Consider the following 26473-nt stretch of genomic DNA (forward strand, 5'->3'; position numbering starts at 1 on the left):
AACATAATAAACACGAGCTTCATGGTAGACCAGCCGCGTTAACATTGTTTTTGGCCTGACCACACATTGGGATGAATGGCTGTATAGAGTAAGAACCACCTTAGCGCGAGAGCTGCAAGCACCGACAATAAACGCTGTGGGTCAAGGGGAACGAAGAAAAAACGTTCACTGCGCAAAAGTGTTACGTGGAAACAGATGGAGAAATAAATTTACACAAAACAGTGTTTCAGTGTGTACTTACTTCTGTCCCTCTGTTTCACAATATTTTCACTCGGTGTTTGCAGTACGGTGCATACGCTAGAGCCTGTGACTGAATACACTATTTCGGTACTTCATTTTAGTGGGTTTCTATGTGGTGTGCAAGTGTTGGAGCACTTCTTGTTGGGTGATATTGCTTCCACCAACCAACGCAGTACCTAAAACAAGACGCCGCGGTCAACGAAATTAATTTTTCCAAGAAATTTAGAATTAATATTAACGGCCAGCTCTCTTATCGCTACTGTTCCTCCAGTGGAGTGCTGCAGGGGTCTGTTCTTGGCCTACTATTGTTCTCTCAGTTTGTAAATGATGTTTTCGGCCGCTATAAAGCACTCATCAAGAATTAAACTTTGCATGTTCTAGACATCTGGATAAAAAGAATACCAGCATTATTTCGGGCAATTATGTACAAGCAAGCTTGGTTTGGCGTGTAGTCCAGCCTAGTAGTCGGCGTGGTTTAACCAGCGAAGATATCATCTGGCCTTGGCTGCCTCCTAGTGGTCGATAATGTCGGTGACGATCTGAACGTCGTCATCCTTGACGCCGTTTCGCTCGGCGCCCATCTTCAGCCCCATTGTTAGGCCCATGGCGAAGGTGTACACGCGGGAGTCGATGACAAAGCCTTCCTCGCTGTAGTCTGCATTCCAGGTGTGGGTACAAAAGACAGAGGTGAGTTTGTTTGCTTGACAAGGTTAACGCCAGCATTTAAGATGGAGTAGCAGCAACGGTTATTGTGGAAAGACAAGGTCAGCCCGTTTGTCTTGGTTTTTTGTTTTGTTTTGCTTTATTCGGGGTTGTACCTGCCTGGCACTGCCCCGGTAGCACCTTATCGGCGTGGTGACACACCTCAGCAGCGAGAATGGTCTTCCTAGCAGCCATGGTACATTTCAGCCAATTACCAATATTGCAAAAACCTCCAGTAAGCTTCACTCTCAAAGGAATACATCCCAGGAAGATTGTATATTTACCAAGGAATTAGCGCTTAAAAAGTATTAGTTGAAAATTAGAAGCGCCAGAAAAAATGTGCCGGCAGACATCGTAGCACAGCTGGCTACAAATAACAACAAAAATGCCTCCCCGCCCACCCCCTTTTCGGTTCACCCAAATACCGCATTTACTCGATTCTAAGCACCCCCTGTTTTTCACGATGGTGGTGCCCAAAGTGAGGGGGACGCTTTGGTCCCAAAAAATCTAAAAGTACCCCCTTTCCTTCCCCTGTTTTTCTCTGTACTATCTGGACGAGACGGGCGCAGGGTATAACGTTTTATTAGGGAAATATGAAAAAGAAAATAGGTGCAGACCGAGCAAGCGCGCTAGGTGGCCTGGAAACAGGCACTTCCTTGAAGAAAACGGTGCTTCAATTCGCATGCAAACGTTTTCCACATTTTTTTTTCACGGAAGTAGGGGAGGGTGCTCAGAATCAGGAGGTGCTTAGAATCGAGTAAGTATGGCGTATTTCCACCACTATGCGACACTCAACACGACTTGCCTACCTTAGTGCGATTTCTTTCAGTAGGTACCATTATAGCTGAAGAATATCTGTGCAACAACAAGCGTGAATGTAGACGTACCGTTTAACCGCTGGAGGACGTCGTTCATGGGGACCTGGACAACTTCGTAGAACTCTGCGTGAACGGTAACAAGCGAGATAGAAAGATCAGTCGATCTGCATTTTGACCACACTGACGCAGCAGCGATAAATACGATATTTAACAAGCATGCCAATGCTTCCTTCAAGCTAAGCGCCAGCTACAGCACTTTTGCATAAGAGTTCGTCCAGCCTCGGACGTTGCCACAGTGATGCACCGATGTGGGTTGTTGGTTCTAATGCTTTGACAGCTGCCTTATCGACATTTAATGTCCTGATTGAAACTGGAATAGGAAGAACCCACGATTTAAACTTGGCAAATACAGTTACGCGAATCATGTGCAGCTTTCCCGCTCATGGCAGTCCTTTCAACAGTGATTACTTTGCAATTTTTTAGCGAAATGATAAGTTATTTTGCACAGCTAATATATGGGGTGCACATACTTGCTTTGTGCACAGTTTCAAGTCACGCACGTTGCGCGACTAGGTTCCTGAGCCATGGAAACTATCCCACAGAAATGCATGGGGAGTAAGATTTGACAGCGAATTACACTAAAAGTGTTCAGAATCCTGGAAAGTTCTTTTAGTGTTTTCATCTTCACGTGGACTTCTGGCTTTATGCCAAATATCACTTTCCTAAAGTGGTTTTGCTAGGTTCCTGAGAGGTTGGAATTTTGAGTGAGAAAGCTGGGTACGAGTTGATATTACGCACTCCTATGCACTCCCATCACCGTGCATGAGCACTCGGTGTTAATGTCAGCACATGTGCGGGCGCCACGGGTTAGCAAAAAAAAATCAGCTTCCTTCGCCAGTTGGTATTTTATTTATTCCGCCACGTATGAGGGCAAGCCATGAAGACAAAACACGACTTTGGTTCATTCGAAAAATTGCCTCGTTAGAATCATACTGACACCCCTTTAACGTAAACTTCGCCCAAACAAGCTTCATAATTAGGAAAAACGGCAATGGCCATGCGACTCACTAGCTCATTTCCCGCAACAGAACCCATGATGTCATACCAGACAGCTCTGCAATTGGCAGAGGCCGGCAAAAGCAAATGCAAGTTACGCAGGGCTTATAATCTTCACTCACGAAATATTTTCGCTGAAATCTAAAGCAAATATTCATTTTATAGAAGTAAGAATGGTGAGGTAAGCCATAGAGGTTTCATACTAATATATACTAGAGGGAAATCTGGCGCTGCATTCGCGTGCCGCCGTGGGCGGCGCCATTGCAGCTAGCGACGTTCCTCGCTTCCTTGGCTTGGTTAGCCACATGGCTTCTTTTTCGTCTTGAAGCCAAAAGGGTAGCGTTGTTCTTTTGTTCATCATCCAGGAAGCTTCTAAATAATCCCTGACAATTAAATCTTTCTGGAGCTTTAATTTTATAATAAAGGAACAAATTTTATTAATCTTCTGCAGTAATATTGTTGCATTTTTGCAGCCAAAGCCAACTTTTCAGCCTGTTCGTGAGCCATGCCAAGGACAAGTGGAACGTACCTGCCGGGTACATGACGGCACGCTCGCTGAAGCGCGGCTCCCCTAGACAGTGGCGCCAGATTTCCCTCTAGTGTATATTAGTATGAAACTCTATGGGATAAGCATGGAAGCTGCGAAAGTACACGTAAACATTGAAGTACCAGAGCGTGCTGTTGTTGGTACTGCGCATACTTGGCTTGTCATAGCTGCACAGCAGTATGTCGCTTTCGGGTTGTCTGACACGACACAGGAAGATTAGCGTAAGCGACATTGTCTTACGGGACCCTGTTTGTCGAGTATACCCCATGTTTCACAACACGAGTACTTTCTACGTTAATAAAAACAAGCCAGGCGCAAATACGGTCAAAAACAAAGCAAACGCGGGCAAATGTCAGCCCCGGTACGGTAGCGCCATCAGGGAGGACTGATAGTAAACAAGGCTCTGTAGTTCGCTGGATGCCTTGTGCCGCGTACGCGTTCACTTAAAGGGGTCCTGAAATGCCTTCCGCCGATGCATGGATGTACATGTAACCAAATAAAGCAATGTATTAGCAATCTCCTCCTGCAAGAATTTTGTTAAAGCGATGAGTATTAGCTGAGAAATCGTAAATCAAAAACCGCGAATTATCGTCGCGCCGTATTTCCTCCTCCTTTCAACTGTTTCTTCGCTGTTGGCCTCCCCTCCCATGATGCTCCGCTCCTTAGCGGTGACGTACTTCCGCTATTGCGCTCCCACAGACTGCCGTCTGCTACGGGCCAGCTCTTTCGGCTTTTTCATCTCTGTAGACACCATGGACACAGGCTGGAAAAGCGAACGAATGACCTGGCCGCATGTGTGCGGCCTGGCCTTGCCCTTTCGCGGTGTACGTAGCTGCAGGGCTGCAGTTGGTATCGGCGGCGAACTCGCAGCCCCGTGGGGAGAATCGTGCGCTCGTTCCCTTTGGTGCACCGCGCAATGTTTATCCAAAAAGCGCGGTCTCAGATGTGGCCCCGCTGGTGCCGGGTGTTATTTTGCGGTGGTTGTAATTCCTACTACCGGCGGCATGTGAAAAAAAACATTTTCAACCGACACAGAACCCGTGCACAAAACGCGCCGGATCGGATCGCTTTATCAGCGGCGATGAACGTGAAGGCGAAGAGCAAACCAACGCTGCACTCGATCAGCGAGAACCCGTGTTCTGACAAGCTGCACCCATGTGTTGCATTCAACACTGACGGGAAAGCGTTTGTTTGCACTTGTTTGGATAGTCGTAAAATGTCCAAACACTCCGGCACTCCGCTAGCAGATCAGCCGGCGAGACATTTCGGAAAACATTTGACAGATGGCGCCGTATGCATTAGTGTGTCGCTACGCAAAACTGATGAGACGCTCTACTAAAACTCCCATCGCGGTGTCACGTAGCGGGACGCAAAAATTTAGCGTTTAGCGTATGCAAAGGCCACAAACGCTGTACTAAAACTCTATTAGCAACAAAATAGCGTGCGTATGTGAAACCGCTTGCGTTTACAAAGCTGCACGCCGAGCGCGTACGTTTCAAACCTAGTGACATCGTTTAAATACACTGGCAAGCACAGTGTAACGTAGTCAGATATCAACCGTATGCTCAGGCGACAAGCAAGAGCTTGTTTTATGTGGGGCGGAGATTGCGCATAAAGGCCCGTTCGCACTTGCGACGAAAGCGAATGAGAGCGGCAGGAATTCCGTCACTTTGTCGCGCGACGATCGTTTTTGTCGAATGGTCGGGACAAATTTTGGTTGCGCGACAGAATTCCCGTCGCTTTCGCTCGCTTTCGTCGCAAGCGGGAATGGAAAGTTCTGCCGCTGCCGTCTGCTGCGCAGCTCGGAGGTAACCGCGCGATCTGCTCGGGCCGGATGAACGCGCACACTCCCGCACGGCAGCGCCCCAAGCGGCAGACGGCCGCGTACATCGCTCCCGGCGCCCGCCTGGAGCCCGCCCTCGGCACACTAGCCAGTATATTTCAGGCACTATAATGGAGGAAAGATTTTTTGCTTCCGATGAACCTAGTTCTTTGCCCCTGTGTTTTTAAATACGTGAAGTGGTTAGCACGTCGTCCTCACGCAGCTCTGTATCGTCGTAGCATCGCTGATTGTCCGAACGAAGCTTGCAGCTAAGCCAATGCAGCGACCGAAGCTGTGTGTGTGTGTGTGCATCGCCTCCTGTGTGTTGTGGACGCGTTCGTTTCGCGATGAAATGCGACATTGTACTTCTGCGGGTGGATAGTGCTTCCCATGGTCTGGATTATCTTTCTCGAACGACGTACCACTCAACCTCGCATTTGGTATGTGCAGTGTGCCTGGCTAAAAGCCTTCTCGCTTGCGCGCCAGAGTTGTGACTTGCTGCTCGTCCCCGCAAACCGGGTGTGAGGTGAGTGCCGTATTTACGATGGGCAGGAGGAGGCAACTCATCGTCTGTCAATCGCGGTTCAGACTTGCAACGCATGTTGTGACGTTGCGTTCGTTCGAAACGCATCTCTGGATTGTTTTGAAGTTGAATAAAATGTACGCGTCAAACCCGGGCATTCGGCTCAGGGCGTTCCCTGCGATTGCACCAAAGAAGTGCCACGGGACTTTCTTTGTGGTACGTACTCACGTAAGATAAAATCCACGTCGTGTTATGGCCGTGTTGCATTCAATACAAACGGTTAAGCGTTTGTTTACACTTGTTTCGTTTGTCGTAAAATGTCAAAGCACTCCGGCACTCCGCTGGCAGATCAGCCGGCGAGCCGACGCTGAGCAGACGACTCATCTCTTTGCCGGAAGTGCGTGAAAAAGCCGCCCAATAGCAGGATGTCTAGCTCATGACGAACATCTGGGAATCGATGATGTAGACATGTGAAGATGGCGGCGTCCAAAAACACGAAGGAAAGGGTGAGAAAAAAGCGACAAACTTTGCAACAAAAGTGTGAGCTTTCCGCTGCGCGTAAAAGAGTAATACTTGGCACAGGTGACGTTGGCGACCCAATCTAGCGATTGCGCTAGTTCATTTAGTGTGCTCAAAATGCCTTTCAGGGCCCCTTTAAGGCCTGCTTTTCTGACGTCATCGCAGACGACCTCACGAAACACAAGAGTTGGCGGGAAAATCAAAATTTTAACATAAATTGATTAATTTTTGAGTGAATAAACTATCGTATGCTGCCGGACAAGCGCTGGGTGCATATATAAAACACCATATCTTTCGAATAAAACAAACTTGTACTTCGTCTTCATGGCTCCTTTAATGATTACGGAAACATCAGAATTTCCGCTTACCTCCCTCACCGAATTTCTGCTGGGCGTTCAGGTTGCGGAGGTCATCGCCGTTGATCTGCATTGAAAAAGAAACATCGTCTCTGTGAGTGACAGCAACTTCCGCATGAGTAAATGCTCCCTTCTAGCCAGCGTCTCACCCACGGCGCTGGCTACCACCCACCCCCCAAACATAGGGCAGGTACAGTCATATACAAATGAAACGCGAATACGAAAAATAATAATCAAAACATACAAATAGCAAGATTTCTTTCCATGCCCGTCAAACTGACGCGGGGCCTAATTACAGTAACAACGTGGGAAAATGGGGCTTTCTTAACACATAGATAGCGCGCCGTTGTTTGACCTCCACGAATAGTATTTTTAGATTTTGCGTGTTCTGATTCATATTTCCGTGTTAGCATTTGATTTGTCCATAATTGTACATTTACAAAAATCTTCAAAAACGTGACAGCCGCCCCGGCACAGCCGCCCCGGCACAGCCGCCGCGGCACAGCCGCCGCGGCACAGCCGCCGCGGCACAGCCGCCGCGGCACAGCCGCCGCGGCACAGCCGCCGCGGCACAGCCGGCCCGGTAGCCGAATCGGTAAAGTTTTGGAACGAAGTATTGGACCGAAGTAAAGTATCCGTCCGAAGGCAGTGGATCGGCTTGGATTCTATTCGGAGTGCATGGTTTCCTCCACTTTCTTTCAAAGGTTCAGAATCCTTATTTCCGCACAAAAAATGTCGAACTGCTCCCTGTTGAGTACTTGGCGTGCTTGACTTGCTGCGAACCGCTTCCGTGGCAGCCATGCAAACGAGGCCAAACAAAACAAGCACAGGTATGTGCTGGCCGCAAAGTCCACGTGGTAAGCCGAAAAAAAAATCAGTGCCCTGACACTCTGTGAAGAAGGACGATCAGTGAAGCTGGGCGCAGTCAAAAGAGCGCACAAAACAAAACGTTTGTTTGTAATTTGCGATTGAACGTATACTACCTAGTTAATTAACTGAATAAAACTTGGACGGAGAGGAGTTTTAACCTAGACGACAAACATGGGCCTGTCCGTATCCCTGCCGCGTCGTAGGCGCCTTACTGCCTGTGTAACACACTAACTCAAACCGCTCGACCACGGAGGACAGCAGTCAGGCGGCATTGGGCCGTGAGACATCCTCATTGAAATCTCCCACCAGCACAATGACCATGTCATCGGAGAGCGCTTGAAGCGTATACGTTAGCGTAAAATGGCGCTACCCTTTCCTTCGCGGTCGCAGCGACGAAACTGTGCAGTCCGCCTTGGTTTTCATAGTGACATTATATAGAGAGTTTAAGCAGTCCGTCTGTTCCGTCTTGTACGTTGTTACCGTGTTGACCGGGACCCGACTGCGCATGCGCGCGCGGAAGGGCGAGGAGGAAGGGCGAGGAGGCTCACCCCACCGTGGCGAATGCACGGACATGGCGAAGGCCGGCCCGCGGAACTATAATCCTCCTACCGCGACGAATGCTCAAGTGCCCAGACGAGTACCGGTCAACACGGTAACTACGTACATGATGGAACAGACGGACTGCTAAAACTCTATTACCTGGTCGCTCACCCACGCTTGCCGCAGTGGGCCGTTTACCCTCCTGTTATATTTTCTTTCTCCGTGCTCCTGCGTGACGCAAGACCTACAGCATACGGACGACATGTCTCGACCTACCACAGCTACGCTGTTAAAAAACATGGAGGAGGGCAATGCAAGCAGCGTGAAATGAGAGGAAGAAATGAACGGAGAGTAGAGGCGCGAAAAGCAGGAGCTATGCCGGCTTCGAGCATTTCTAGTTTCGCGGTAGCCTTCGCTTTGTTTGTAGAGGAGCTTTCCAGGCCCACCCTGATCCGTTGCAAGAAGCCGGTCATGGCATAATCTGGGAACGCATAACCAGGGTTCTACTCTACGTATCTGTTTGTAATGGTTTTTCTGTTGTGCCAGTACGGTGTCCGCATCTTACAGTGTGTAAAGCGTACGATAAAGCTGATACGTATTGCTGTTCTCTGGGCTGCCTTGTGAGGACAAATATTTTTAAGCCACGCTTTTTACTCCGGGGGCCGAGTTCTGGAAAACGACGGCCTTCACTTTGAAACGACGCGGTAGTGGCGTGCAAACGCGTGTATTTCTGCGTTCATGTGTCCTTCGGGTGAGCGAGGAACTTCAGAAAACACAGCAAGTTGCCCGGATCAGGGCCTCCTTTTGCGCGTCGTTTTGTTCCCTGGAGGCCCTTCTGAAGTCCCTTGCCCACCCAAAGGACATACAAACGCAGGAATACATGCGTTTTTACGCCGCTACCGCGTCGTTTCAAAGTGACAGCCGTCGTTTAAGATAATTGGGCCCCTTGTCAAACCCAGAACACGGCGAGTTCCTCGTAGCGTCTACCCGACCTTCAAGTTCAGCCAAGGTGAGTGAAGCCAGGCCAGCGCCTCTAGCGGTTGCGCAGTGAAAGCCTCTAATCGCTCGTTCGTTCAAAGGAAAGGGGTGCGGAGAGAGGGACACACTCTTAAAAAAAGGTTGGGGTATTCACTAACGGAACACTAACAACTCATTTGTACCAGTATACACTAGGTACTTAGGTACTGGAGGTAGTGAAAGCAGCACTAGTCAGGCTTACTAACTGAAGCAGGCAGTAAAGTCCTAGCGATAGTAAAGTCCTAGCGATAGCACCCTTCTGAGCTACAAGCGTTTACTAACTGGCCATGCATAACCTAGTCAAGTACGATCTAGTGTATACTACTTGATACACCCAGTTAATTTCCTAACCATGCAGTTGCTAGTGGCAGAGCCTGCGTACAAAACCACGGGGTAGTAAGGTTCGTAAGGTGTTAGTAAATACGACCGTTACTACCCTTTTAGGACCTTTTTTTATTAGGAGTGGGGGGCGGAAAGGACAAGGGCGCGTTCCATCAAAAAGTGATACGAGAAGAGGCTTTGGCTGAATCCCGCTCCACTGCACCCTCGCTAAGGTGACTCAGTCGCCTACAGCGCTGATGCGCCGAGAAGCGTCACTAGTTTAGTCTTGCGATGCAAATATGTGCGCGCTCACTGCGCGCACTCAGCTAGAAAGCGGAACTATCCTTCGAAAAATTTGGTTTTACCGCGTTCAACTGCGGCTAGTTGATACATAAATTATTTGTCAACTCATGTCCTAATAATTATGGTTGGACACGCACCTTCACAGAGTGAAATGGGTGATGATATTTTTTTTTTTTTGCGTTTCGTGCAAAAACTGATTGTCCCTGCCACCCCGTTTGCGTAGGCGTTGTACTCACATCGAGAGAGACGAGCTTCGTCGTGCAAGCTGTGTGGACTGGGTCCGAGGCGGTCACTGCGAAAAGGAAAAGAAGAAGGCGCGAAAAATAAAATACACCCACCGAAAAATTTCGCTGGAAATGTTTCAAATTACATGGCAGTGTAAGTATGCTTTCACAGCTCCATTCGAAGCTCCATTGGAGAGTTAAAAAGCTTAGAACCGGTCACGGTACGATACACAGTAGCCAACCGGCGCCACCACGCGTGCGCAGAAAGAGCGTGACGGGTTTCTGGCATGCGCATATGCGTCAACCGTGTACCGTGCACCGTCCCAGCACCGGTTTTTCGCCGAGCTACACCCTCATCATCATCCATGATGATGGACGGTAACGACGTCCATCATCATGGGCGTCGTTACCGGAAGTTCCCTCACTTCCAAAAGTATCGTAGTACTAGCGCCATTAACCTGGTCGCGTAGGACCAGGCACTTTTTAGAGCGAAAGATATACTACGTCCCATCTTTTAACATCATATATCACGTCGAAAGTGGCCTTCAGCAGCCAGCGCGCAAGCTGAGGCGTTGTTGTCACTTCACTCGCTCGCTTGGAGACTCGCTGCTTCTGTACCACGTGACTAGGCGACTTTGAAACGGCGATTATGCGCATGCGCTTCAGCGCAAGCAAACCACGTGACTAGGCGAGGGTTTAATGGCTGCTTCGCCGGCGTTTGGTTTCTCAGTCTCACCATCGACAGCGCGCTGGCTCGGCTGTCTATCCAGTCATCCAGTAGATACAGCTATACGGCAGGCTGCGACCCCTCGAGAGAAGGCAAACTGTCACGAAACACTGTTTTCATAGTCTTTGCTTTCGCTAGTGATAGGTAGGTTTAGAGGTGTTAAACCTGGGCCATTTTTTTCAAGCGTGGGTGAACTGCATGAGCAAGAGGGCGGCGTGGTGGTGAAACTTACGAGGACTGACTTGCTTGACGCCCGTAGACGTGTAGCCAGTCTGCGAGTTGAGCCGACGCAAGGCCGAGTGCTCGGAGGTGGTGTCCCCGGATTCAACAACGCCTTCGGAGGAAAGAATGACAAGAATGAGGAGGAGGTTAGGCGTACTCCCGTTAGGAAGCGATGTGCTTAGAACGGCGGAATCGGGCAATAGGGAACAGCCCGCGGGTGCATTGCCTTTGACTTTCGTTGTTACTTTCAGCCGTGTCAGCAATGCTTAGCTTTCCATGAACGCCGTCTGTAATCTTTTTTGAGGGTTTTGGTTCTTTCAAGTCGGTACTTCCAGATTCCACAGTGACTGCTAGAACTTTACGGAGACCGGCCCCGTTAGACGAGGCGGTTCACTAAAAATTGTGGTTGAACCCTTCGCACATGACGGGGGTTCCTTTAACATTCAACTGCTCCTGTGAAGGCACCTTTCACTTTCGTGTTTTATACCCATTCCTATGACAGAGTGTCATAGAAATCGGAATAAAACACGAAAGTGTTTTATATCGGTTTGTCTACTAAATAAATTCGCGTAAACGCACCAAGAGTGGTCGAAACATGGCCTAGGGACTGAGTACTACAATTTGCGCTAGTAATCCCGCAATATTTACAAATCACTTCAGTGTCCCTTTCAATGCCACTGTACCGCGAAATTTAAACACTCTTCGATATCTCTTGCGTTTTTTTTTTCTTTTTGTTAAAAACATCTTTCCTGGCTGCAATAGAGCACAGTCAGCTACTAGAGGTTAGGGCTTCAAATTAAAAGAAATTTTATTTTGTCTTCATGACTCTTAACGATAGGCTGTCGCTTGCTGTCGTTTTTTTTTTCTCTTGTTGAACGCGAGCGAAACGGCTGGTGGTCGCGGGTTCGATTCCCGGCCGCGGCGTCCGCTTTTCTGATGCAGGTGAAAAGCAAAAACGCCCGTGTGCACGAGATTTCGGCGCACGTTAAAGATCCCCAGGTGGTCGAAATTAATCCGGAGCCCTCCACTACGGTGCGTCTCATCGCCTGCGTTGCGTCGGCGCGTTAAACCCTACAATCAATCAATCAATCAATCAATCAATCAATCAATCAATCAATCATCGACATGGCTGGTCCCTTACCGGCGGGGAACTCCAGGGTGAAGGACTTCATGGAAGGCCGGTACTGCTTGACTAGGACGAGGCAGTCGTACTTGAGCATCCGACGAAGAATCGGCAGCGCGCACACGGCTGCGGCGGGAAAAACAGAAGCGTCAGTTTAACACACTACTTCTGTTAGCCACTGTGGGCAACTTTCAGCAACTTCTCTCTCCCTGAAGCTCAGAAGGAAAGCAGTGTGCGTTAGTTTTCTTCAGACTCAGCTAAGTAAAAGGTGCCATTCAAAGTTTCTCCAATGGTGGCACGACACCGGAACTGCCTCCAAACGCTGTACATGGTCACGTGTTCGCAGCACTAACGATAACTAGACGTTGCATGTACCGCTAAGCTCAAAAGTAAGGCCTGTAAACGCACATGAGAGCCGCGCGTAGTTGCGTTGCACACGATAAAACGCAAACAGGAGGGCAGAAATGCCAGAGGCAGTGATGGGAGCGGAGGGATCCGAGTATCAGCAGCCTAGCCGGGGCACGAATCTTCGAGATCTAGGCCTAAGACTAATGGACCATTACCATAGTCTATAGATAGGGAGTATCCGCGCCCTGCGTGGCCGGGGACCTCCCGCACGCCGGATGTTTTCTATAAAGTCTTTTCTCTCTCTCTCTCGTTAATTCCTTCCGGTGTACAAAAGAGCCCGAGCCTTCCTGCAAAGCCACTCTAGCATCCAAGTCGCTTTATCTGACGCTTAACTATTTTAATGCGAGCGTTGGTGGCACTCTATGGAATAACGTGCAAATGGCAAAAGTTAACAAGCGACGTTAAAAGATTATGCGTCCTTTTGTTATGTTGACGCGTCATCACGAAGATTTGCTTGTAAAGAGTGAAGCTCCACATACAAGGTTATTATGCGGCAAAGCTGGCTTTACCGTCTAACTTTACATTAAATTTAATAGTTAATTTTGTTCCCCAGATTATGCACTTAGTTTCTCTGGCTAGAAAGTTCCCGTCAATGATTTCACACTTACAGTCAGACTCGTGGCTTCTCGGCTTCTGACATCTCTCGGCCACCTCCCAGACCCTGGGGAAAAAAAAATCGGCACATTGAAATTTCGCTTGTCTTGGCAACCTGACTCCCTGCGCTACGAGATGCAGCAAGCGCAGATCCTCAGTTATTTTTGTCAGAGCACAAGAGTTACTTACTTCTGGTTGCCGGTGGCGTCCACGTATTTGTACTTGGCCAGCGACATGTGTTCACCGCGGGCGATCTCCTGCGAACGAGAGAATGAAAAAAAGACGAACTCGAATTAATCACAGCCACATACCGCACGTAAACAAAGGTGTAACATTTTCATCCAATTGTTGACGCGCACACCACCAAACATGGACATGCCCTGGAAGTAAGGGCATTCGAAGGAAATGTTTGATGGCAGCAGGCCTAAATTTGCGGCAAGACACGCATTACCATCGGTGGCTCCATGGTCCTGCCTACCGTTCCCTACTGGGCTGTAACCGGGAGGCCAACCTAGTTTCCGGGATATAAATCGGACGCGCTTAGTGTCTACTAAGCCTTCACGCTATTATATAAACGAACAAACAACAACAACAAAAGGTAATGGGTGTTTGGTGACACTTGAAACAAGCCGCCGATGGCAAAGTAGGTATACCAGTGCCGACACAAGGGGTTCTAATGCGTAACAAAAGGGTGTAAGGTGTGGAGGTGATAATGTGACGGGAGCAGAATGAATGTGGGAAAACGTCGAGGGGTGGGGAAAGCCAAGCTATTCAGGAAGGCGGATTAATATGCTCTAACTAAAGGAAAGTTTCCAGTAAAATGTCGCGGCAGCGAGTGCTTGGAGCAAAACATGGGGGTATGAACTCATCTAGATGAACCTCGAATCTGAAGCCCTTCACAATTTGGCAAGAAGCTGAAGCGAGCATCTGCAAACCAGGTCACGACACGTTCTGCAGCGTGCCATGCCGCTGAAGCGTCAAACCAGGGTCCGCGCAGCGTGCTAGAGCATATAGCACATGCACAGAAGGAGCGGAAACAAGCAGTATAAAATGCACAAAACAGCGAGTGAGCCCACAAAAACGCTGCCTGCAATATTGCTTCAAAACAATTGAAATGGCGATCGCGTAATGTGACACGTTTGTGCATCACATGTGCATTTTGCTCCAATCAAAATCAAACCATAAGTTACAGTTTTAAGAGGGTTAGTTCATCTGTGCTAAGATGTCACAATCTAATTACAGAACTGTGTGTAGCGTCAGCAACATAACGCTGAACAGAGGAAAGCCGCTTTCACACGTACGAGCCACGCCATGTATATATGCGCGCCCCCCGTTGTCCCAGGACGGCTGATGTGTAACTTCTATTACTTTACCATGCACTAAAATTCATGCTAATCATTGTTTTATAATTACCTGCTACCGCAATTACAGCTGTCAGGGATGCGCAGTTGCCTAGTACATTACAGAGTGCCTCTGCAAGTAGGAACTTCGTTTAAGTCTAACGGAGCATTGGACAGCAATATCAAAAAAAAAAAAGTCATTTGAGATAAAGTTTGCAATCTTATTGTTGCAGCATGTGTTAAGCAGACATCTGTATTTTTCCCACGGAGTTGAGATCCAGACATTGCCGACATCAGTGGACGCTAACCTAACACAGCGGGCAGAAGCAGGTCATCAACTTATATTGCAGAAGAAATCCGGACAACTGAGGACAACTGCCCGTCGAAAAATTATAGTGGCGCAACAATTAGTACCAATTCGACTAGTAGCCATGTGGGATTTGTCGTGTAATCGATTGTGCTCTTTCTAGAATACGTAATGGGCTCTCGAGGTGGTGCTGCGCTCGGCATTCATTGGAGGGCTCCATTTCCGTCATCAATTGCATATTGGAATCAACTTCCATCAATAGCTGTGAACTGTGGCACAATAGAATGCTTTATTGAAAAGATTAAAACTATTGATAAGTTTTGAAGAATAGATGCAAATGTACGAATAGGGGCTTTATTGTAAGCAGTTTTTCCCCTTAGATTCGATTGTACTTTCCCGCGTGATTCTGAACTTTGCATTCTGACACTGTTGTTTTACACTACTGGGAATTTAATAGTTTTGTTCTCTTCTTGTATTGTGCCTGTGCCTTTCTGTTCGTGACATCGTTGTTTGTATACGCTATGTACCACTCCTACTTGGACCGAGATGGTCTGGAGTATACTCAAATAAAAATAAAAAAAATAAAATGGTATGCTTCCGCTATCAGTTCCAGCCGACTCTTTCGACGAGCAACCGCAACTGCAGTAGCACTATCACGGCACACAAAAAGAAACCGGAACGGAGCTGGTATATTTGGAGACGGCGGTTCGAGTGCGTGCACAGTTCGAGTGGAGGTGCTCCACTTATCGCTGCGAGGCAAACGAATTACGCGCTCTGCCAGCAGCGTTCGACATGCACCGATTAGCAAGTCCAATAGCAGCAACCCGAGTGTCCCGGCTGCATGGGACTCGTCCTGTGAGAAGCGCCGTCCCGGGACGGGAAGGCACTTGAAACGAGTACCATATACCGAACCACTTTACGTCCTTAGTGCTCTTCTGAAGAAGAGCAGTATCGTTGGAAAACGACGGTGTCCCTGCTGGATAGCAGATCGATAAATGGCACGCCCTGTTCGAGTGCTCCGCAGTGCGCTTAGACTGCGGCGCCGACGATGAAATATCGGAAACAATGGAAGTGAAGGCATTACGTATATTGCCTGTGCTTTCTAATCGCCTCTAGCACCCACACTCTCGTGCGCCATTTTCTTCAAAATTTCCATAGAATACGTTGCTCAGGGAAAAGCATGAATTGTTCGGTGCTCTTGTTGTTTTACACTTCTCGGTGTTCAGAGGTATAGCGCACCTGTGCAATTTGTTGACGGGAACGCGTTTTATTTTCTTTTTTTGCTTGAATTGTCCTTAACAGTGCTACCAAGGCAGCATTTGGCCATTTTCTGGGCCAGGTCAAAAAAGTGCACCGCTTGAAAAAAAAAAAAATGCATCATAGGGCAAAGCCTGCGTTGCCGCACAGAGCCCGAGGTGGCGAGTTGGATTTCCCAGTTTTACGGCTCTTTTACGATTAAGGCAAAAAAATGGCGATGACCAGGAACACGAAATTTCGGTGTTGGACATCCCCGCGTGGTCTGAGTTAACCCGTCACCCCTCGTGGCCGTCTCATGGCTGTACTGACCTTCTCAATCGGTCAACGACGGCTAGAGAGGTCTACTATCACAGTTCTTCAAAGAAAGAAAGAAAAAAAAACGAAAAAAAAAAGGCTCGCCGTTGCCCGACGCTGTCGAGGATTCGTAACGGAGATAAAGTTGGCGCCTCGGCTATCCTTTATGTCTCGACTCGGCATCAAGAAGAAAGATACTTTGCATGTGTCGCTCGCTTTCCTCGGGGTAAGCGGAGACGATCGCTGCCCGAGGCTGTTACAGTAGGCGGTCGTCGCGTGAGCAGCTTTGTTGCTATTATCGGCACGTCAGGAGAGATTTGACGCGGGCAGAGAGCGCACTGGCCCCCAGAACGGATTACTAGCAGATACTGCCTGCCGCAGTAAACAGTGCCGGGGGAGCAACGACACCTCCGAGACGGAAACACCCCGTAAGATGGGACCACGCCATTTCAAGGCCCACAGAGGGGACGAAAAAAGATAGGTGGTAGAAGTTCCAACCCATGGACAGTCATGCAAAGTGTCCAACGGGTAGCACTTCAAGCTTTCAGAACTGGACAGACGTCACCGCCGGGCTTCTGGTCACACCTCGTGTTCAATACTTTGCAAGAATTGTCCGTAAATGCGAACGTTCCCGGTGAACGCTAACAAATTCAATTCAACATTAAAATAGATAAAAAGAAGGTATTGCGACAAGGCTGCGTCCAATGTTACGGCAGCCGTGACAAATTGCCCCCGGGAAATTCTCACGGCAGTTTCCATAAAAGCTGGCTGGCCTAAAATTTGCTGAATATTACGACCCGACTTACCCTAACCTAAATAACATAACCTCACCGAACCTAACGTAACCTAACATAACCGAACGCATCATAACCTACCCAAATCAAGCCCAACTGCAACAAAGCTAATCTAACCTAGCCCAGCGACACAGAACACAACCTGTATTAAACGTAATTCAACACATTCTAGAAGTCTACATGTGCGTCGAGCTATGTTGTAAAAACCATAGTAAAAAAAACGTTAACAAAATTACCACGACCAAAAAATTCCGAAAGCAAAAAAAAAAAGAAAAGAAAATCTCTTAATGTCGAACCCGAACCTCAGTCTTCTCGCTTAAAGGAGCCATGAAGACAAAATACAAGTTAGGTTTGTTAGAAAGACTGCTTAGTCCCGATAACAACGACACCAATATCATCGCAATCTTCGAACAAATAACGGAGATATTAAAGAAAACGCGTGAAGCAGTCGCGACCCCCTAGCCAATTTCCCGCAACTTTTCTATGACGTCACGGAACCTTGTTTGTGCGATTGGCGGCCGCCTAACTGACCTGTCGCGACGACGCATGACTGGACGTCTGTAATGGGGCCTCTAGTTCCATTTGACCGCATCACTTGAATGCTAACGTGCAGTTAATGTACTGAAAATTACGTTTTATTGTTGTCCCGTATGACGTTATTCTTGCTCATAACACGTCACTGTGGCGCAAAATTTGAAAGTTTTTAAATACTTCTTGCTTTTTTTCGTTAAAAAAACATCTTTTGTGGCTGTAATGGAGCTGAGTGAGATACTGAATCCTAGTTCTTTCAAATTAAACAAAGTTGTATTTTCTCTTCCTGGCTCCTTTAAAAGCCAGTAGTATACCACAGCGCTTCAGGGGCAGCTAAAAACCCGGCTTTTTAGGGAATATGTTTCCCATTGAATCTCAGCGTGTTTAGCCAATGAGAAGCGACTGCCGGGAGAAATTTGACAATTCGTACCTTGCGGGAACCTTAATAATCGAGTTGCATAATAGTTATTTATACTTGCACTACCAACTGACTTCAATATGACCTCTCCGAGCTCGATCTCACTACCGCAGGTGATGTTACTATACACTCGGGAGGGGCCAAAAAAATAAATGCGGTGCATTTATTCGCCATTATAAGTGTCAGATGCAATGCGTTATTCAGCGGCCAGGTGTTACGCATTGTCTACGGAGAGCAACATACTGGAAAGCTACAGATTTAAGTTTTACCACGTCGTGTTATATAGCCTGTGCGGCAGTGACGTACCCAATGATATTTTAGAATTTTTAGTTCCTCCTCAATTGAGCAAAGGTACCTTTGTGTCGATTTGGGCGAACAGAGAATGCAGCGCGAAGATTTCACAAGCTGCCGGAACGGCGCCGTGTGTACTTTCGTCTTGATGGCGCCGCTGTCTGATCACGAGTTCTTGGTCGCCCAGCCACTTACGAACGCGAGAGAACCGTGCACAACCAGCAGCCGTGACTAAGTTCTCTCACATCAGTCCACCGTACAACGATTCAGCCACCTGACACCCTTCTCGGTCTCGCTATCTACAGTTACGATTCTTCTGCGTTTTTGTTTTTGACTCGCACGCCAGGTCGCACGTACAGCCCCTCCGAAGCACGCGCCAACGCCAAACAACCTCGAGAGGCTATCTACGGCCTTCGTATCTCATTCCCCCTTCCCCCATAAAAAGAAAGGCGCTAGCGTATTCTCAGCCACTGCTCGAAGGCATCACATGGTTGCAACCTGGAACTCCGCCACGATCTCCTTGGGGCATTCACGGAGCACGTGAAGACGCGCTTCCGCGAAGGAGAAGAAGCCTTGGCATTGGACGGCAAGGAGCATCGCATTGCCTCCGATAGCGCCGTTGTGATCCGGTTCGCGCTGCCAGCTAATCTCGGCACGCAAGGCCTTGACCGCCGCGCCCTCCTTTCTTCCCGCCCTCTTCTCTCCCCAGAGTACACAAACTCGACAGCTCGAGGCCATCGGCGACACTCGGTGTTGTTGTTTGCGTCGTTTTTGTTTTGTGCCGCTGGACAAACAAGGTAACCCTCGTCACACCGCTGCAATGTGTTGGCGAATGAAGAACCTCTCAAGCGCCGAGCCATCCGCGTAGGGCTAACGCGGCACTTCGAAGCACGTCCGAACTCTCCCTCTAGCGACCCGGCCTTTAGGTTTTGGAACAGGCGTTCGCTGAGCACAGTTTTTTCCGCGGTTCAACTACAGGAACAAACCACGCCTGTGCAGGTGTGGTATGAAATGAAACATGTCAAAATGAATGGAATACTCTAAAATACTCATTTTAACACGATAGTGTTTTATTCCGGGATACACAAACATTTGTGACGTCATATCCGTCACGGAAAGGACGCCAGTACAACGAAGCAAGCGGCCTGTAAAGGGTGCACCTCTGCATACAGGGTCTTTTTGCAGGGAAGCAACCTTCAGTACTAAAGAGTACATTTTTCATGGGTTGTTCGTTTTCGGGCTTTGTATTTTAACATGGAAGTGTTTTATGTCATTATGCACCAAGATTTCACTGGTGTCATATTCGTCACGGAAATGACGCCAGTACACCTTTGCCGGAGCGACCCACCAGCCGGACGTCGCTCGCCAAACACACCCACAAGACACCCGCAAATCATGCTCAGCTGTAGATTTCGCTGCACATTGCACTTTCGTGCTTTACTGATTCCTATGGCAGAGGTACCAGCCACGGTTTTTTAGCAGATTTTCTTCATCAAGACGGTTCTTACGGCTTGGTTTGAGCCAACGTTATTTATATAAACGATGCTTCGAGCAAGTTGGTTCTATGAACGTTGGTTTAAACTGCGGCATCGGATCGTTGCCAGCGACCTGTGCACCTTGTCCCAAGGCGACGCGATGTTACGCGCGAAGTACAGGTTCGATACCCAATGTTCAGATTGCAGTTCTGACGACGGCGAAACAAAACCACCCGTCGCGCTCTGTTTTATGCAAACGAAACCGTCCCACTCCGGCATTAACCACGACGAGTGAGGCAGCAGGTTTCTCTGGCATCAGGCCGGACCTGGCAGTAATGAAATTACAGTAATTAAATTACAATAAAATTACTTTCTGTTGCAATTAGTAATTTAATTAATTACTTTCGAGTGTTGGTAACTCAGTATTGTAATAAATTATGTCACGCCAGTAATTTCAAGGAAATTACTCATTACTTTGCCAATTACTTTCGCCTACGATATAGGCTGTCTGCTTTCCTTACGGCATAAAAAGTTGACCAAGACAAGTTGAACAAGTAGAGTTCCAATGCTCGGAAAGTCTCTGGTCACTGGAACTCTACGAACGCGAAGGAAACAACGCTTCGATGACAGCTCTGCCTGCTTTCTAGTGACTCTTCGTACCCTTTTCATGCGTTTCAAAATAATTTTATTACTTTTGAAAAATAATAGTAATGTAATGTCATTATTTTCGGCTACCTGTAATTTCTAAAGTTTTTTTAATTACATTTTAGAAAATTCCAGGATAGTAATGAGTAATGTAATTTAATTACTCTTTAGAAGTAATTTTGCCATCTCTGGCAGCAGGCGACGTGCGCTGGCACATACGTGGCATGCTCTGTTGGTACTGTGGCTACAGCACGCTACGCACCCTTGCTACGCTACATCGAGCGGGCGAGTTGAAGGGCATACGGCCACTGCCTTGAAGAATAGGATTGGATGGGGAAAAAATTCCCCCGCACCTCCCCGAGGGGGACTGTGAGGATGCAGAAATGCATTGGGTGCACCGATGAGTGTGATGCGATTAATGGCGAAGAGAGAGGCGAGAGTGTTAGCGTAATCATTTATTTTTTTCTTTTCCCACACCCGTCATTTCCGCTTCGTTATAGAGAAGCGTCTTCGAGACCGCGTTGAACGCAACCGCCAACTGCAGAGGATAGTTCACGTCAAAGTCGTCGGGAATCGGTTCGAACTCACCGTCAGCATCATCGACGTCGTCTTCCTGCGGTTCCTCTCGTTCGCCGCCGTCATCGAAGTGATCGAGCCGACTCCAATCGACCCGAACGTTGATGGCGCGATACAGCGGGGTGTGTTCCAGGTGCTTGAGCCAAGCCAGGATGTTGCCGCGCTTCACCAACCCGCGCTTGTACGTTGCCGGAGTCATCAGCCTCCGCTTGATGTGAACGTCTAACGTAACGTCCTCGGGTACCATGCGAGGAAGGCACCTTCGAGTCGAGGCACGATGAGCCGCTCTTCGACCGGGTTCAGATCGGGAAGATGCGCCGGCCGAGGAGGATAACGGTAGCCAAAACTCACGCAGCCCTCCTCTTCGCAGCTTTGTCTTCTTCTCCTTCTTCATCTTCAGCGGTTCCCCTACGGGAAGATGACGATGGTGGTTGAACGCGAAGCTATCTCGTGATGGATTGTTTGGTTGGCCAATCCCTAGGGGCATCATGCCACAATCATCATCAGACGCGCTGCGGACGCCGGCCAAGGGACGCACGACAACCCCCGACTATAATGCATTTCTGCATAAAACGTCTTTCGGGCCTGCGAATGAAGTCCTATTGCTAGGTCTTCATGACTTGGCCGGAGTCGTCACCACAGATGTAGCCAACCCGGCTAGGGGTCCTCCGCTCCCCGTCACCGGGTCGCCGGGGTCCTCCTGCCTTGCCAGCGCCACGTTGACTCGCTGGACAGCCAGTAGTTGAAGATTTTGGTCTTCAGTCCGCACCGCCTCCTCGAAGGCAGGTGGCATCGTTCTTGTGTTTGATTCGTCCGGGTATGCGAGGCAATCCCAGATGATGTGCTCGAGTCTTGCTGGAGCTTTGCGACACACCCGACAGGTGGCATCAGGGTATGTCTCCGGGTACATCTTGTGCTTTAGGTAGGGGTTCGGGACCGCCTTTGTTTGGAGTTGCCTATCGATGACCGCCTGCGCGAAGCAGATCCAACGCACTCCGCTGAAGCTTGGCGCCAAGGAATCGAGCTCCTCTTTTGTAGCGTGAGCTACACTGGCAGAGGTTGAGCAGTTTCGCGTGGCTCCTGGAGAGCCGTGCTGCGCATGCGCGAGGAGCAGTGACGTCACACGACGCACAGAACATTACTCGTTGCCCGGCGTCTCTAACACACCCCACGCACTCAGTGTCTTCACCGACCTCCGTTCCGCACGTGGCAGCCCGGTCCACTTGATGATATCATGCGAGGGGTGGCCGGGTGTGCAACCGATGGCTCGTGCGCCGCAGCAACACCGGCGTGCGCCTGTGGAACCAGCTTAGCTCTAAAGCGATCGGTGACGCTGCGCCGGAGCCGCTTGATAAATATACATGTGTCACATAATGCCTACACCGTGTGTATGTGTCATTCAAGCAGCAGTAAGCATGATAATCAAGGTAATCCTAGACAACCAGGAAAGCGAAGAATAACCAGTTGAACCTTAGCTCACGCTACGTATACCTGGCATAACCTAGCTAAGCCACTGCTCATTTTTTCTGCTGTACTTATTCCACCGTCACACACCTTGCAGAGACGATTATTTTTTCATGTGTACAAAAAGTCTCCTTAGCGCAGTCCTAGTCTCAGGAGTGGATCAGTGCCACTCTAGAAGGGCTTCCGCCTATTGCGTTTCCGTGCTTAGCATCTGCTCTTCAAGTTCAGTGCCCCTAAAATTGTCGACACCGATGTTAGGCCTCAGTATTTCTATATTCTAACATGAACAAATAACGAGAGAATTGTCCAGGGTTATGCATGGACAGGCGGCAAACTGTCCATTGAAACGAAAACATTCCGCTCACTAGTGTTTCATTGCATGCACCATCGTCAGCCTTATCTCAAATCGACCAGCACGTCCATGTTGGGAATGAATGGCCCGACTCCGATGAGATTAGGTTACAAAGACCAAGTACGCACCTTTGTACGCACCTGGGCTACCAGAGATAGAGAATAAGCTTTATTAAATGAAAGGAGCCAAATGTTTGGTTTTCTCAGTTCACGGCCCCGTTGGAGCGTCCAGCCATCTCAGCCAATGGCTGGACGCAACTCAAAATTCTAGGCATGATTTTCCAAGCAGATTGCGCGAACACCAGGTGGATAAGGAATTTGGAATGCGCAAGGGGACAGGTTGTTCATATGCTTCGTCAGATCACGGTAGAAGGAAGAGGCCAGGGCTATGAGGTGCGCCGTAGTGGAGGGCTTTCGCATCTTTAGCGTGTACCGAACTGTCGACACGCGGGCGTTTTCGCTTTTCGCCTCCATCAGAGAAGCAGCCACCGCGGCCGGGAGTCGAACCCGCGTCCTTCCGCTCAGCAGCACAAACCCTTAGCCACTGAGCCACCCTGGCGAATGGCAGTGGAATGCCGCGGATTAACCGGCGCCAAAACGTCAAGCGCAATACAGCTTCCACGACCAGGAATACGAACCGCGGTAAGCGCCGGCCTACTTTCTTTACCCCCGGGCTCCTAGCCGAAGCCCTAGCTAAACTGGCCCCTTTATACAAATTTACACGTTTTCTTTACTATAAAGATAAAGTGACTACTTTCACCTCTAAGCAAATATGTATAGCACGGGTTCTCTCCGAAATTGTTAACTATGTGCGGGTGCATTCACAAGTTGGATTCGGAATTCTCCAGCACCTTGATTCCGAATATTCACAAGTTCGTTCACGATTTTTTGCTCAAAATAAAAAGAGAAAAGCTTGCCTGTGACACCCAATTAGAAGAATAGTTCAAAATATCCCGAATTTCTCATGAAGAGGTCCTTTCCTGGGCAAAGTATAAACCTTTTCGTCCGTTAGTCTTTCATAAGATCAGGACACGTTCTGGGCCGTGTTGCGCATGCGCTGTCACATCTTCCTGTAGGCTGCGCTAATTATAGGGCCACTAACACCGCCCACTAATAAAATGGCAGCTGTCAGGACGAAGCAGTTAAAAAGGTTTACAGATGTTCCAGCACGACAGATAGGCGGTCAGTTTTTGACAACTACGCCGTACTCCGACAAGCACGCGCTGGTGTAAGCATATCACTACCGTCGGCAAGATTCAAATTGAGGCTCCAGGAGTGCTCCTGCAAACAGATAAAAGAAAGCCGAAGCACATGCATGCGCGATAAGTCTGCCAGACCCTACTCGATCCTGAGAGCCCACAGATGCCGCCCCACGTGTGGTTTAGGGCAACCTTGCGCGAGCGCAGCTGATAACGGCACCGGAAGCAAGTCAGGGGACCAAGATACGGTGGGCGAGTGGGGCGGAGAGGAGGAGAGATAAGAGGAAAGGTCCAGCCAGGCCGCGGATAAGTGACAGCTGCCGGGCGCGTGTCCAGGGGGCGTAAAGTTCACTCCTCGAGTCCGTTGCCAACTTTCGTCTCCCCTTGGATGTATTCATATCAGCGCGTGCCCCGCTTGTCTTCCTTTTCCGTCCTTCCCCCAAGTACGCGCTCCGATTACGCAAGCTGACGCAGGAGCTTCCATTCTAAATTCGTCCTGGCGAGAGCGCGAAAGAGAAGTAGGCCTACGTTCCGGTGTGCGCAATACGCAAGCGCTCCTTGATAGCGGACGGCTGAACAAGCTGGCAACAAACAGTAGTCTGGCCCCACTGAACCTGGCTACATGGCACTGGTTCATTCTCCTACTGCGCGTTAAAGTAAATACACTAAACCATCGTTTATGCGAATTCCTCGGCACACCAAACTGTCTTCGCTGTAAGCGATACTTTCTCAAAAGAGGGCATTATTTGCTCTTAAGCGTTGCGGTTGGGATCACGAAACAATTGGAATAAATCGAGTTAATTATATCGGTAACTTCACGGTGGAAGCACTCGCGGGCTACTTTTCATGCAGCAAAGTACACTGTGACGAGGGACTTGGTTGCTACAAATTGGGATATGTCACGAACGAACAAGCTCGGTCTGCGTCCCGGAAGCGTCCAGGAACATCGTCGACTTTTGATAAAGTACAAGGGACACGGAAAAAAATTTGGACGATATCCCCGCCCTGCGAAAGTGGATGTCCAGCGAACCTCTTGCAAAGCCAATGCACATCCTGATCGCGGTATACAATGCCTTTATTGCCTTGTAGCCAAGACCAAACCCAAACAACCCGTTGCTGTGGCTTCAGTGGATAAGGTCTTCTGCTACTGAGCCCGAAGAGGCCAGTTCCATCCCGGGCGCGGTGGCCGATCTTCAGATGAATGCGAAAAGCGAAAACGCCCGTGCGTCGACATTTAGGCGCACGTCCACGATCCGCAGGTGACCGAAATTAATCCGGAGCCCTCCACTACGGCGCGCCTCATAGCGTATACCTTCGGCGTGTTAAACCCCAGAATCAGTTTAGTAATGTTGACGTCTGGGCTAGTCGGTTCAACCCTAACTTGTCCTTGTGTATGGTTTTATTGCGCTGTAGCTTAAGCATGTTAAACCCACAATCAATCACAACCAACCAAATTCAAACACGATATGTGCCACGTGGTTGGACGTTGGGGGTCGTTGTAGCATAGGAGTCCAAAGGTATACAGAAGTCTGAAGCCTGCAGAATTTTCGGTCGGGTTTCGCAATATCAATAATAAAGCCACCGACGGATCCTCTGCTGTGTGTTGCGCTTGTCTCAGCCATGCCAACTTGCTATACACGAAGGTGTCGGTGTCTTAACAGTCCGTCACTCTTGTGCACAACACAGACATCGGTACAAACGGTAGCATTGGTCCCTGGCTTCAGCATCAGCGACTGTAGGCGCTTAGTGCTACCATGTTGCTCACATTGTACGAGTTTTTGGACTCGCACGAGGCAGAAAATGCTGGAGAAAAGCGTCACTGGGAACATGTAACGTTGTACGAGTTTTAGGGCTAGCACGAAATAAGACAACCCGGATGTAAGCGCCGGTCGAGCGGTCGTGGTCGGTCCGTATGTCCCTGGGGGTATGTCCAGCGCTGTGCATATATGTACGACTGTGCGAGCAATACGCAGGATGGTCAGTTTCGTGCACTAGCACGAAACTGAAAATCGCGAGAGTAAGCGTTGAACAATACAACTCCGTGAGTGCGTGCTGTGGCCCTTGTTAGGTTTAACGATGGATAGCCGCAGCTTGTTGAGCGTAGCCACGTGCCAAGCAACGTTGAAATCATTGTACGGCAAGCTGCGGATACCGGAAAACGTTTTGAGATCCCAAAGTGTAATGTCAGGGTAAATTCCAGGAAAATCCCGTGAAAACAGGGACGGCCACCATCTTCTCGGCGGCTACGTCACGTGCTGAATCATGGAGCAAGAAAAAGGTAGGAGACGGCATGACGTCCTGCAGCCAGCCTTCGCAAGCCCATCTCCCTCGGCGCCGCACCCTCGCTGTTTCCCTTTCCCGATCCGCCGTAGTCCACCCCGCACGTGACCCAGCGGTTGCATGGTTGGAGGTAGCTTTTAGCAGGCCTCCCTGTATTCTGAGGCCAAGAAATTCCTCCGCGCGCTATCACATGGCGGGGTCACTTGGCATTGTGACGTCTGGACCAATTCTGATTTGATTTTTTTACTTCTCGCGTGAGGATGGAGTAGTACAATTCTATTGCCGCCAGCCTTAACTTAGCCGAGGTATTCCGAAAAAA

At 49.0% G+C, this 26473-nt stretch overlaps 1 protein-coding gene across 3 annotated transcripts in view; it reads right to left on the minus strand.

Annotated features, from left to right (window-relative positions):
- Positions 1 to 570: 570 nt before the first annotated feature.
- The window catches only part of LOC144158725 (ADP-sugar pyrophosphatase-like), a 55510-nt gene continuing 29607 nt past the window's right edge, over positions 571 to 26473 (minus strand). For all 3 annotated transcript variants that reach the window (XM_077689809.1, XM_077689807.1, XM_077689808.1), the window contains exons 2-9: positions 13122 to 13189; positions 12947 to 12999; positions 11949 to 12056; positions 10818 to 10919; positions 9871 to 9926; positions 6596 to 6650; positions 1830 to 1883; positions 571 to 895 (exon numbers count right to left, since the gene is read on the minus strand). In XM_077689809.1, coding sequence (XP_077545935.1) covers positions 753 to 895; positions 1830 to 1883; positions 6596 to 6650; positions 9871 to 9926; positions 10818 to 10919; positions 11949 to 12056; positions 12947 to 12999; positions 13122 to 13168 — 618 coding nt within the window. In that variant the 5' untranslated portion in view covers positions 13169 to 13189 and the 3' untranslated portion in view covers positions 571 to 752. The remainder of the gene's footprint in view (positions 896 to 1829; positions 1884 to 6595; positions 6651 to 9870; positions 9927 to 10817; positions 10920 to 11948; positions 12057 to 12946; positions 13000 to 13121; positions 13190 to 26473) is intronic.

Source organism: Haemaphysalis longicornis, unplaced genomic scaffold (assembly GCF_048455015.1).
Source record: "Haemaphysalis longicornis isolate Haplotype H1 unplaced genomic scaffold, Haemaphysalis longicornis Haplotype H1 scaffold_10, whole genome shotgun sequence".
NCBI classification, from domain to species: Eukaryota; Metazoa; Arthropoda; class Arachnida; order Ixodida; family Ixodidae; genus Haemaphysalis; species Haemaphysalis longicornis.